At 36.9% G+C, this 13675-nt stretch overlaps 1 protein-coding gene across 5 annotated transcripts in view; it reads left to right on the top strand.

Moving 5' to 3' along the window:
- Nucleotides 1–13269, top strand: part of RAD51C (RAD51 paralog C) — a 32063-nt gene extending 18794 nt beyond the window's left edge. Inside the window, exons 8-10 of one of the 5 annotated variants that reach the window (XR_008425194.1) lie at nt 4378–4438; nt 5612–5894; nt 10958–13269. Coding sequence is in view for 4 of the 5 variants with exons in the window: in XM_045182572.2 (XP_045038507.1) it covers nt 4378–4438; nt 5612–5728 (178 nt within the window). In the remaining variant the exon portion in view is untranslated. Of the gene's footprint in view, nt 1–4377; nt 4439–5611; nt 6834–7075; nt 7092–10932 lie in introns of those variants that run through there. The other 4 variants (XM_045182572.2, XM_053911884.1, XM_024573265.3 and 1 more) reach the window with 4 other exon arrangements.
- Nucleotides 13270–13675: the final 406 nt, after the last annotated feature.

The raw sequence follows: 13675 nt of genomic DNA, 5'->3' as shown, positions 1-13675 counted from the left end.
TCCCCTTCTGTTTTATGCCTACCAATTATGCTTCTTATTCCCTGTACATTTCTTCCCATTCTCCCCCTCACCCTCCCCACTGAAAACCCTCCATGTGATCTCCATTTCTCTGGTTCTGTTCCTGTTCTAGTTGTTTGCTTAGTTTGTGTTTTTGTTTTTTAGGTTCATTGTTGATAGTTACTAGTTTGTTGTCATTTTACTATTCATAGTTTTGGATCTTCTATTTCTTAGATAAGTCCCTTTAACATTTCATATAATAAGGGCTGGGTGATGATGAATTCCTTTAACTTGAGCTTATCTGAGAAGCACTTTGTCTGCCCTTCCATTCTAAATGATAGCTTTGCTGGATAGAGTAATCTTGGATGTAGGTCCTTGCCTTTCATAACTTCAAATACTTCTTTCCAGCCCCTTCATGTCTATAAGGTTTCTTTTGAGAAATCAGCTGATAGTCTTATGGACACTCCTTTGTAGATAACTGTCTCCTTTTCTCTTGCTGCTTTTAAGATTCTCTCCTTATCTTTAATCTTGGGTAATGTAATTATGATGTGCCTTGGTGTGTGCTTCCTTGGGTCCAATTTCTTTGGGACTCTCTGAGCTTCCTGGACTTCCTGGAAGTCTATTTCCTTTGCCAGATTGGGGAAGTTCTCCTTCATTATTTGTTCAAACAAGTTTTCAATTTCTTGCTCTTGTTCTTCTCCTTCTGGCACCCCTATGATTTGGATGTTAGGGTGCTTAAACTTGTCCCAGAGGTTCCTTAGCCTCTCCTCATTTTTTTGAATTCTTGTTTCTTCATCCTGTTCTGGCTGAATGTTTATTTCTTCCTTTTGTTCCAGATCATTGATTTGAGTCCCTGTTTCCTTCCCTTCTTGTTGGTTCCCTGTATATTTTGCTTTATTTCACTTTGGGTAGCCTTCATTTTTTCCTTCATTTTTGCAACCTAGCTCAATTAGTTCTATGAGCATGCCGATTACCAGTGTTTTGAACTCTGCATCAGATAGGTTGTCTATCTCCTCATCACTTAGCTCTTTTTCTGGAGTTTTGATCTGTTCTTTCTTTTGAGCCATATTTCTTTGTCTCTGTGCACCTGTTGTAAGGGGCCAGAGCCTTAGGTATTTGCCAGGGTGGGGCAACCCTCTTGGCTGCGTTGTGGCACTGTCTATGGGGGAGAGGTCATAGAGGGAATAATGCTGCTTGCTTGTTCCGCCCTAGGCCTACTTTCCAATGAATTCTCCTACAAGGCTGGGAGTTTCTCCCACTGTTGTAACCCGTGCAGTATTTTTCAGCTAGTTTTAAGTCTTTAGGTTCCCATCCAGCCAGCCCTGCCTCACCCACGTGATCTGCTGCCTTGGCACATGTCCTCTCCACTAGACTGCCCAGCTCCCATTTCAGCTCCTACTGGTCTGGATGAATGTTTTTTTAACTCCTTGGTTGTTGGAGTTGCATGCAGTTTGATTTTCTGGCACTTCTGGTTGTTTATTGTTTTTAAATTGGTTATCTTTTTTTTGGTTGTGTGAGGAAGTGAAGCATTTCTACCTGTTGCATGAAATCTTGTATGTGGTTTAAATTTTAGTTTGTCTTGAAACAATGGAAATAGAAATTCACAGTGGGGAAAAATTGTTATGAAAATAAACACTTTCAATTTGAGCAGAAAACTAAAAACTTTGACTAGCTATCAAAGTTATTGAAGAGAATTGAATTTAAGTATCCCATCTCATGACATAGTGTCCCCATCCTTCACGAGCAATACCTGATTTTTACCCTTTGACTAATAATGGAATAATATTCCAACAGTTATTAAAAGATACTTTTGTCTCTATCCTGTGTATTGTACAGGTTTTCCTTCAACTTACATATTCATAGTCTTATGAGACTGAGATTGTTCAGAATTATACCACTCTTTGCCAAGAAGATCTGGTGGTAGAGTGGAGTAATATAGCAACACCCCCACATAGTATTTCATATGTGTACTCAGCTTTAGAGCACAAATTGTGCTTCTGTCTTGTTTCTTTCTGACCCAAACTACGTAGTTCAGCCATATGTTAAGCTTCATCTCAGCTGGGGACATGAGCCAAGTGATTCTTTGGTTTAGTTTGTTTTTTGAAAAGATCTCTTGAGATGCAGACATGAAATATACAATTTAATTTTTACTTAGAAATTTAAGGAAGATTTTCAACCTGAACACTTAATGCCCATTTGACTTTAGGATTCTCAATGAATATGTAAGTGCTTCTTTAAAGCTTATCTAATTTTTCATTTTTTTTTTTTTTAGAAAAGTCAGAAGAACTAGGTCCCTTTTTGAACATGGTATTAGATACTAATTTTTCAGAAGGTTAGCTAATTTTTGTTATATTGAATCACAAAGAGATTTTTTTAATAGGGTGGGTTAAAATATACGATGCTTTTATTTTTCTGTTATATTTTGCATTAAAGATGGAATATCAACTCTAAAAGCATTGTAAAAATTATACTCACTCCCTATTATAACTATTCTTATATTACTTGCCAGGTATTTTCTTTATGCATACAGTTACAATTGTAGAGTAAATGACATTTTGGATTCTGCTGTTTTCATTCCTAAAAGTACAAACCTAAAACATTGAGCTAATAGACCATGATCTCTGACTGCTTCTCTTTTGAATTGTGCCTGGGTAGAGGGGCAGTTTCAAAATTAATAAAGCAACAAATCATAAACTTTTTGAGTTGTCTTTGAAAACAAGTCAACGTTATATTATATGTAAATGAATGATCCTTTTAACTCTGAGAGTTTATTATTTTTCTCTAAGTTAGTGCAGTTATATCAGTTTTTTTAAATTGTGGTAAAGTATACATAACGTAAACCTTACCATTTTAACCATTTAAGTGTACACTTCAGTGGCATGTAGTATGTTCACAATTGTAGAGTCATCACCACCAACCATCTCCAGAACTTTTTCATCTTCTGTACTGACACTTTGTACCCGTTGAACACTAATTCTTCATTCTCCCCTCCTACCAGCCCCTGGCAACCACCATTCTACTTCTGTCTCTATGAATTTGACTACTCTAGGCACCTCAAATAAGTGGAATCATACAAAATTTGTCCTATTGTGACTCATGTAATTTCACTTAGCACAATGTCCTCAAGGTTTACTGTAGCATGTGTTAGAATTTCTTTCCTAAGACTGAATAATATTCCATTATATAAATATGCCACCTTTTGTTTATACATTCATCTGTCAAGACACTTGGATTGCTTCTAGCTTTTGGCTATTGTGAATAAGTTATGTCACTTTTAAAGCAATTTTAAAAGGCACTTTAAAAGGTTTTGCTTTTATATCTGTTGCTGTTATACTATTTGAACATAGTAAGAGCTTAGAATTTTATTTTTCAATTACTTTCAGCTTTAGTTTTATGTTACTCACTTTGTAGACTACATAATGAAATCCTGCCTAAACAGACTTTGTTCTCTCATGACAGTGATATTTTTGGACATAATTATTTTGAAAGAATGTGTCTTGCTAACTTATTTGTATTAGTATATTATGAGTATATTAGTATGAGGAACATACTTATGTATATCCCAAGAAATTGTCTTAATAGTTACAACACCCCCCAAAACACAATTACTGCAGAAAGTTTGAAGAATATAGCTTAAAAAAACAACCTTTACCTTGTAATAACAATGTGTCTTTTTTATTGTAGCCTTCTATAATTTTCTATATATGTCTATATATGTATTCATAAACGTGGGATCATACGGCATAACTTTTATATTATTAATATTTTCCTATCTCATTAAATATTTTCCCCACTGTATTTTCTTAAGCATAAATAGTATCTTGTCATGTACAAAATAGTGTATTTCAGCAATTTTCAACCTTTTTCAGCTCATGGCACAATAAACTAATTACTAAAATTCTGTGACATCAAAATATATTTTTTGCTGATCTGATGAAAAAAATACTTTTGGTATACTTTTGATTCATTCACACCAGATGGCTACTGTGTTGTATTTCTTTGACAATCTAAGGGAAAAGAGGTCAGTACCCCTGACTAAATAAACAGGTATTACGTTTTAAAGATTCTTGCAGTGCACTGGTTGAAAATTGCTGGTTTATTTGAATCAGTCATTGGACTTGTAGGTTGGTTTAAAATTTCACTTATATAAACAAGTATTTTGTTAATGTAATAGCATATTATTACAATATATGTAATAATTGTTGCATGCATACATGTAGCTATTGGTTGAAGGGAGTACTTCTGATTATTTTTGCTTTGTGTGTCCTTAGAGAACAAAATAATACAATTTTATTAAAACTATAAATTTATGTTATCAAATCAGTCACCTGAACTAATTAATTAAGATCATGTGTTTTGTATATTTTTTTCTCTAAGCAGGTTGGCAACATTGTACAAATCACCAAGCCAGAAGGAATCTACAGTACTGTTTCAAATCACAGTCAGTATTATTTGATTAGGGTGTGATTTTGGTGTTGGTGGGCTATAATTATCTAAAGAGAATATTTATAAGTTGCTTTTGTTAACTTCTCCAGGCAGCAAGCCAATTTGAGGACAGCTTTTGATACTTAGAATTATCCCCCAATATCGATACACACACACACACACACACACACGTAATAATTGAACTGAAATTTTTAAAAAGATTTTATTTATTTGTTTTTAGAGAGAGGGGAAGGCAGGGAGAGAGGGAGAGAAACATCAGCGTGCAAGAGAGACCACACCCAGGTGGGGACTCAGCCTGCAACCCAGGCATGTGCCTTGACTGGGAACCAAACCAGCAACCTTTCGGTTTGCAGGCCAGCACTCGATCCACTGAGCTACACCAGCCAGGGCTGAAATTTATTTTTAAGAACTTAAGAAATAGTTTTTTGTAGGGTAATATGTTCCATGCCATATGTAATGTCAGGATATTAAATATTTTTAATGTGAAAGTTGTTAAGGATTTTCATGAGACCAACTACCAACCTTACTCATTTTGGTCTGTTGATATTATAGGTCTGTCATAGCCACCAAATATATACCATTTTAAAATGTTAATTTTCCTATAATTGTACATTATAGAACATACATTTTTGACTGAAATATGCGTATTTATCAATAGTTTTGAGCCAGATATATTCTTGGCATCTCATATTTTAAGGACAAAAACAGAAACAGAGATTCTGAAACTGAGCTATCTGCTTAGTCTTTGCTCTGCCTAGGTACAATAAAAGTATTCTAATTGGAAAACTTTATTTTAGAGTATTAAATTGTGAAAATAAATTTGTAAAACACCCAAGTAGTTATTACATGTTATTTCCTTTCACTTCTCCCAGTAGTGTCACCATGAGGTTTGTAAGGGTTGTCTTTTAGAGAGCATTTTTATAATGCAGTGTTGTTTCTGTGTGTGTGTGTGTGTGCATATAAATAAATGTATATAAAATACTCCAGATATAAAATACTTTAGTACAAGTATTAAAGGCTTGGGCATTTGTCCTCTTTATTTATAGTGGTTGATGACTTCTATTCCCAGAATAAAGTAGCTCTCTTATCAATTACTTAAAATGTTTGGAAGACCAATCATTATTTTAGATGTTCTTAAAGCATCCTTGCATATTTTTCCATCTCTCAGCCTCAGGGATTTAGAGATGCTGTTGTTGCCCCTGCATCTTCAATGCAAACAGAAGATTCCTTGAATTCCCGGAAACGGTCACGAGAATCCGAGGAAGAACAGGAATCCAAAGACTAGTCTCACAGTGTGAGTGTGTGTGTGTGTGTGTATATATGAGGTCTGTCTGAAAAAAGTTTAGTCATTGCTAATATGAGAATGGTTTGCATGACATCCATGTAACCTGGCAGCCAAGAGGAGTGGACTGGAATGCACATACATGAACAATGATGACTTCAATGTACAGGTCAGTGGTGTGGTAGACGCCATTGAGTGAGCATGTGTGCTGTGTGGCCATCACACTCAAAATGAGCAAGTAGAGGAACAAATCTGCATCAAATTTTGTGTTAAGCTTGAACATTCCTCCATGGAAATATTTGGATGATTCAGAAGGCTTTCCTGGATGATGCAATGAGTGCAGCGCAAATAAAGGTGTGGCATAAACACTTCAAAGTTGGCTGAGAATCTGTTACAAGTGATCCACATTCTAGAAGGCCTGCAACCAGCAGAACACCTGAGAATATTGAATGTGTAGGGGCTGTAGTCAACAAAGATCGGTGACCCAGGTGACTGAGCCCCCCTACAGCGCAGATTTGGCACTCTGAGACTTCTGGGTTTTAGCAAAACTCATCATCTTTGAAAGGGAAGAGATTCAGGAAAATACAATGGGGCAGTTATGGCAATTCCAACAAAGGATTTTGCAGTGTTTTGAACAGTGGAAGAGATGCTGGGAGAACTGTGTGAGGTCCCAAATGGTGCCTACTTTAAAGGGGACGGGGGCATCATTGTCCTGTGTGCAGTGTTTATATCTTGTATCTTCAATAAATGTGTCTTTTTCATACGACGTGGCTGGATACTTTCTGGACAGACCTCAATATGTATTGATTGTGTGAGATGCAGTGTTTACAAGTAGACTCATTCTTTAAAATGTAAACACACACTATGGCATAAATGAATCAGGAATATAACAAGTAAACATATGTATACTTAATGAATGTGATTCCCTGAAAGTTTTTCTAAAGCAGTGTTCTACAATTAAAGTGTGCCCTGTTTTAATTTTTAGTAACATTCAGTAGAGATGATATAGGTATTATATTTTGCAAGTTTGGAAAGCTGATCTTATGTGGCCAATCAGGCTGTTTTTCCTCTTTACTAATTGCTGAGGAAGAAAAGATTTTTTTTACATTCCTTTTGCATTCTTTTCCTTTAATGGAGCTTTGATGGTTCTAAAATGACCCGTTTTATTGTTATAAAGGAAACCTAGCACACTGAGTCAGCATATCATTATATTCAGTTTTATGGGTAGCATACACATTTAGATGACTAATCAGATTTTAGTGACCTCAATTCTAAAATCTAAGCCATTTGCTTATAATTAAAAAATTTTTTAAAAAATCTTCACCTGAGGATATATTACTGATGTTATAGAGAGAGAGGAAGGGAGAGAGAAACAGGGATGTGAGAGAGATACCGATTGGTTGCCTCCTGCACGTACCCTGATGGGATCAAGCCCACAGCCTTTTGGTGTATGAGATGATGCTCCAACCAACTGAGCCACCTGACCAGGGCTATTTTTAATTTATTTTATAATGTTAAATGACGGACTTTGGAGCTGTTAATTTCATTGAGAGATTGTCTGGAACATATATCTTCCAGACTAGTCAATAAGATCACAGGTAATCATTTTTACATTTTTGAAAAATGGTGTTATTCTAGAATTCTAGGCGTATCTACATTTTCCTCTGAAAAATCTTAATACTGCTTAAATAAATTAAAAATTTGGATTGAGTGGTTTAAAAATAATCTAAAAATGTTTTAGCACCTGGTTCTTCTCAATTCATTCACAAAATTTACTTTGGTTCCCAGTGGAAGAAAATTCTAAGATAAAGGTGAAATAATTGATTATTATATACTGTGACGACCGTATTTTCTGCCCCAGACTGAACACTAAATTCATAAAATTCAAAATACTTGATTACTATGTAATTGACTAAGCGTAGGACAAGCAAACTTTGCCAGGACTTTTTGAGAGTGAAAGTGGGCACCGCTGACAATTACACCAGGGCAGTGGACATAAACCAGGATGTCCTTTATTTGCGCTGCACTCATTGCATCATCCCGGAAAGCCTTCTGAATCATCCAAATATTTCCATGGAGGAATGTTCAAGCTTAACGCAAAATTTGATGCAGATTCTTCCTAGCAAATCAGGCATGTGGTCATCCTAATTATATAACACTAATTTTAAATGATTAATGTAGGATAACTGATTGTAACTATCTTATTTGTTAGGGCTTTAATGCATATGTTTTTATTATAATTAGTACAGTCATTATAAAAAAGTGCTCATTTTATATTTGGTTTGCTCTAATCATGAAATCAAGGGTGGGGGTTGTAAGTGCTGAATGTCAGTGTTACCAGGCATCATATACAGTAGGATCTCATAAAGAACTTAAAAACTATAGGACCCTGAATATAGACAAAGCCCAGTGTAGTTCTGTTTCCAGTTGTTCTGGTTGCTATTGTTAAAAAGATACTTACTTTTTAGTTACAAATATAAAATAGACTTAAATCTTAGTCTGTTGGGGTTGCAATAGTAAAAGAATATAATTAAAACAGAATTTTCTCATAATATTAGAGGCTAGAAGTCTGAAATCAGCGTGCCTGCCAGCATGGTCTAGTTGTGGTGAGAGCTCTCTTCCTTGCAGGCAGCTGCCTTCTCATTGGGTGCTCAAAAGGCCTCTCATTGGTGAATGCTCATGCAGAGAGATTTTTCTCTCTTCATCCTCTTACAAGGTCACCAATCCTATCAGTTTAGGACTCCACCATATGATCTTATTCAACATAACCTCCTAAAAGCCCTGCCCTACCCAGATATAGTCATATTGGAGGTTCAAGAGTTTCAACATAGGAATTTTGGGAGGATGTAATACAGTCTAGAGCATTCTGCTCCTGGTCCCCAAAATTCACGTCCTCACATGCAACATACACATTCCATCCCAACCACTCCAAAACTCTTAACTCATTCCAAAGTCCAAAGTGTCATTTAAATATCCTCTAACTCAGATGAGTGAGATTCAAGGTACAATTCTTCCTGTCATCTCTCTAGATGTGAACCTGTGAAACCAGACAAGTGTTTCCAAGCTACAATGGTGGGAGAGCATGGAGTAGACAGTCCCCCCTCTACAAGAGAGAAATCAGAAGGAAGAAAGGGGTGATGGGTTCCAAGCAAGTCCAAAATCTAACAAGGCAAAGTTTATTAGATCTTAAGGCTCATCAATAATCCTCTTTGGTTTAATATTCTGCCTTCCAGGTCAACTGGGGTGGCAGCATCACCCCTACAGCTTTACATTGGGGTCCTGCTCCCAAGGCTCTGCCAGATCTAGTCCCTAAACCTCTGGCAAATGCTGTGTGGCTGTTGAAACTGAGGCAGTAGCTCTGATGACCTTTTGAATTGCCTTTGGGGAATTTTTCTTTCTTGAGGAATAGCTCATGCTTGTAGCTAAATCGCTCTCTGTAGTCCTGTCAAATCTAAGAAGTCCAACAGCCTTCCTTCAGTTTGTCCGATCTCCGTCCACTTCATTTCAAACTGGCATTCTTTCTGCTCATATAATTCCATAGGCTCCTTATGGGATGATGGTCCAGCCATACCTGTAATGTTCTCTTCAGAATATGCTATCTATTTTTTTGCAATATGGATAGGCTGAAATTTTTCCTTTTTGCTTAACAATTTCTGTTCTTAATTCACATCTCCTTTTGCATTTTACTATAAGTAGTCAGGAAGAACCAAGCCAGTTCTTCAATACTTTGTTTAGAAACCTCAGCTAAATTAACCAGATGAAAGTTCTGTCTTCCATAAAACACTAGAAAACAGTTCAGCTCAGTACTTTGCCACTTTATAACAAGGATCATCTTTCTGCCAGTTTCCATTAGCATGTTCCTCCTTTCCATCTGAGACTCACCAAAATTTCTCTTAACATCCATATATCTAACATGCATCTCCAAACTCTTCCAGCCTCCACCTTTATCCACCTCTAATGCCTCTTCAAACTTTTAGGTATTTGTAATAGCAGTACCCCACTTCCCAGTACTAAAATCTGCCATAGCTTGGAGTGCCATAACAAAATACCATAGATTGGTTGCCTTAAAATAAGTTTATTTTCTCACAGTTCTGGAGGCTAAAAGTCCAAGATAAAGGTGCTAGCATGGTAAGTTTCTGGTGAGATATAAAACTAGCTTGTAGATGGCTGCCTTCTTGCTGTGTCCTTAGATGACAGGGAGAGAGAGATTAAGAGTGACCTCTCAGGTGTCTCTTATAAGGGCACTAATCCTATCATGAGGGTACCACTCTTGTGACCTCATTTAATGTTAATTACCTCATAAAAACCCAATCTCCAAATACAGTCACATTGGATGTTAGGGCTTCAACATATCAGTTTGGGGAAGAATTCAGTCTGTAACACTATAGGAAACAAATATGTTCATATTATTTTAAAACTATATCATATTATAACCTACTTTTTAAAAAGCCCTAATATATCCTCATGTATTCCACATTAAAATTTTTCTGTGATAGTGTTTAATGTGTATTATTTTTAAATTTCTTTTGGAGTTTTTGTTATAGTGTATTTTTTGTTGTAAACAATGCTTTTAAAAGCATGTAAGTTCCTCTTTAAAGAAATTTAAATTATGATTTGTATTAATTTCCAATTGCTGCTGTAATCAATTACCAAAAATTTAGTGGCTTAAAAGAACAAAAATTTATTCTTACAGTGATTGAATCTGAAGTCAGTTTCACAGGGCTAAAATTAAGGTGTTAGCAGGTCGGCCTGCATTCCTTTTGGAAGGTCTAGGGGAAAACCCATTTCCTTGGCTTTTCTAGCTTCTAGAGGTTGCCCTGCATTCCTTGCCTTATAGCCCATCTTCAAAGCAGTGTTCATCTTCCAGTCTCTTCTCTGTTTCCATTGCCTTTTCCTCACTCTGTCTCTTGCCTCCCTCTTATAAGGACTTTTTCAATTACATTTAGGGTGCTGTCAGGTGATCCAGGATAATCTCCCCATCTCAAGACCCTTAATTTAATCACATCTGCAAAGTCCCTTTTGGTATGTTAAATTAGCATTCACAGATTCTAGGATTAGGTTGTAAACATCTTTAGGGGAGCCATTATTCAGCCCCACAAATAATGTGGTAATGTGATTCAACCAATAGTGATCCTTGGGTCATTCATATGCACATTAACGTTTGAAAAACATTGGGACAGGCTTGTTAAAATTTTTTTAATCCTCAGCTGAGGATGTGTTTATTGATTTTAGAGAGAGAGGAAGGGAGAGAGAGAAACATCACACTCCAACGGGACTGAACCCTCAACCTAGGGATGTGACCTGACGAGGAATGGAACCTACAACCTTTTGGTGTATGGGAGGATGCTCCAACCAGCTGACCCATACAGCCAGAGCTGGATAATATTTTAAACTGTATTTATAAATGTTCATCCCATTCATGACATAGAAAAGAAAGGATAGTTCTTTTGCTTTTTGAAAGTTTTATTGTTCAAAGAATATTATTTTCTTAAATATAAAATATATGTAAGTATAAACTTTTTCCACCAGTCTTTTCTGTTACTAAGTTATAACTCATGATGTGATAGAATTATCTATCCCACAATTTATATGAGCTTGCCCCCTAATGCTACTAGTAAATTAAAGTCTCACCTCCCAGTCAACCAATGATTGTACTAATCTTTTGTCTTGCAACTAGGCAGTGTGTTAAATCCAAAAGATGTATATTGGCTTTTATTCCTTTTTATATATTGCTTTGATCACCTTTCTTGGTAATTCATTTATACACATAAATATATTTGCACACAAAGAATACTTATTTCCATAGTGGTTTTTTTTAATGTTAATTTCATGTTTTACAATGCTCTGGCTACAGTTAGCACAACACAGGCCATTAGTACAGGTTCCTTTAAAAATGACTCATTCTGAACTTCCAGCCAAGATGGAGGCTAGGTAGATACACTTTTTGCCTCCTCACACACCAAAAGAAGGACAACAACAAATTTAAAAACAAAAGATAACCAGAACTGCCAGAAAATCGAACTGCATAGAAAAGTCTGACAACCAAGGAGTTAAAGAAGAAACATTCATCCAGACAGGTAGGAGGGGCAGAGACAGGCAGCAGGGTTGGAGAGGGCTCAAGGCAAGGCGGTGGCTGGAGGATTGGGTGGGTGAGGCAGCGGCTGGTGGACCGGGCAGTCCCACATTTGTGTGTGGATAAACCAGGAGGAACAACTAAGGAGCGAGACGGACTGTGCAACCCAGGGTTCCAGCACAAGGAAATAAAACCTCAAAACCTCTGGCCGTAAAAACCTTTGGAAATTGCAGTGGCGGGAGAAACTCCTAGTCTCACAGAAGAGTTCATTGGAGAGACCCACAGGGTCCTAGGACATATACAAACCCACAACCCCAGGAATCAGCACCTGAAGGGCCCAATTTGTTTGTGGGTAGTGGGGGAAGTCACTGAAAGCCAGCCAAGAGCTGAGTAATTGGCATTGTTTCCTCTTGGACCCCTCCCCAACATACAGCAGCAGAACACAGCGAGGTGGGTTGCCCTGTCCTGGTGAATACCTAAGGCTCCGCCCCTTAGAATGTAACAGGTGCACAGACATAAAAAAGTATGGCCCAAATTAAAGAACAGATCAAACTCCAAAAATAGAACTAAGCAATGAAGAGATAGCCAACCTATCAGAGGTAGAGTTCAAAACACTGGTAATCAGGATACTCTCAGAATTGTTTGAGTATATTCTCAAAAAAAGAGGAAGAAGTGAAGGCTATGCAAAGTGAAATAAAGGATGATGTACAGGGAATCAACAGTGATAGGAAGGAAACCGGGACTCAACAGTTTGGAGCAGAAGGAAGAAACAAACATTGAACCAGAACAGAATCAAGAAACAAGAATTCAAAACAATAGAGGCTTAGGAACCTCCTGGATAACTTTAAACGTTCCAACATCCGAATCATAGGGGTGCCAGAAGGAGAACAAGAGCAAGAAATTGAAAACAATTTAAAAAAATAATGAAGGAGAACTTCCCCAATCTGGCAAAGGAAATAGACTTCCAGGAAGTCCAGGAAGTTCAGAGAGTCCCAAAGAAGTTGGACCCAAGGAAGCACACACCTAGGCACATCGTAATTACATTACCCAAGATTAAAGATAAGGAGAGAATCTTAAAAGCAGCAAGAGAAAAGGAGACGGTTACCTACAAGGGAATTCCTATTAGACTCTCAGCTGATTTCTCAAAAGAAACCTTACAGGTATGAAGGGGCTGGAAAGAAGTATTTGAAGTCATGAAAGGCAAGGACCTACATCCAAGATTACTCTATCCAGCAAAGCTATCATTTAGAATGGAAGGACAGACAAAGTGCTTCCCAGATAAGGTCAAGTTAAAGGAGTTCATCATCACCCAGCCCTTATTATATGAAATGTTAAAGGGACTTATCTAAGAAAAAGAAGATGATCAAAACTATGAATAGTAAAATGTCAACAAACTCACAACTATCAACAACTGAACCTAACCCCCCCCCCCCCAAAAAGAACAAATTAAACAACTAGAACAGGAACAGAATCATAGAAATGGAGACCTCATGGAGGATTAGTAGCGGGGAGAGGGGTGAGAATGGGGGAAAAGGTACAGGGAATAAAGCATAAATGGTAGGTACAAAATAGACGGGGAGGTTAAGAATGCTATAGAAAATGGAGAAGCCAAAGAACTTATATATATATGACCCATGGACATGAACTAAGGTGGGGGAATGCTGGTGGGAGGGGGGGTGCAGGATGGAGGGGAATAAAGAGGAGAAAAAAATGGGACAAGTGTAATAGCATAATCAATAAAATATATTTAAAAAAATTATTCTGAGAAGTGTAGAGTAAACCAATACTAGCAATTAAAAATTTGATGTTTTGAGAAACCCTTTCCACACTGATGCACTTAGAAAATAAATTTGATTCCAAATAAGTTTTTAAATGTA

The sequence above is a fragment of the Desmodus rotundus genome, chromosome 9, assembly GCF_022682495.2.
Source record: "Desmodus rotundus isolate HL8 chromosome 9, HLdesRot8A.1, whole genome shotgun sequence".
Classification (NCBI taxonomy): domain Eukaryota; kingdom Metazoa; phylum Chordata; class Mammalia; order Chiroptera; family Phyllostomidae; genus Desmodus; species Desmodus rotundus.
The sequence above is the reverse complement of the archived record's forward strand: the minus strand, read 5'-3'. Positions and strand labels throughout refer to the sequence as shown.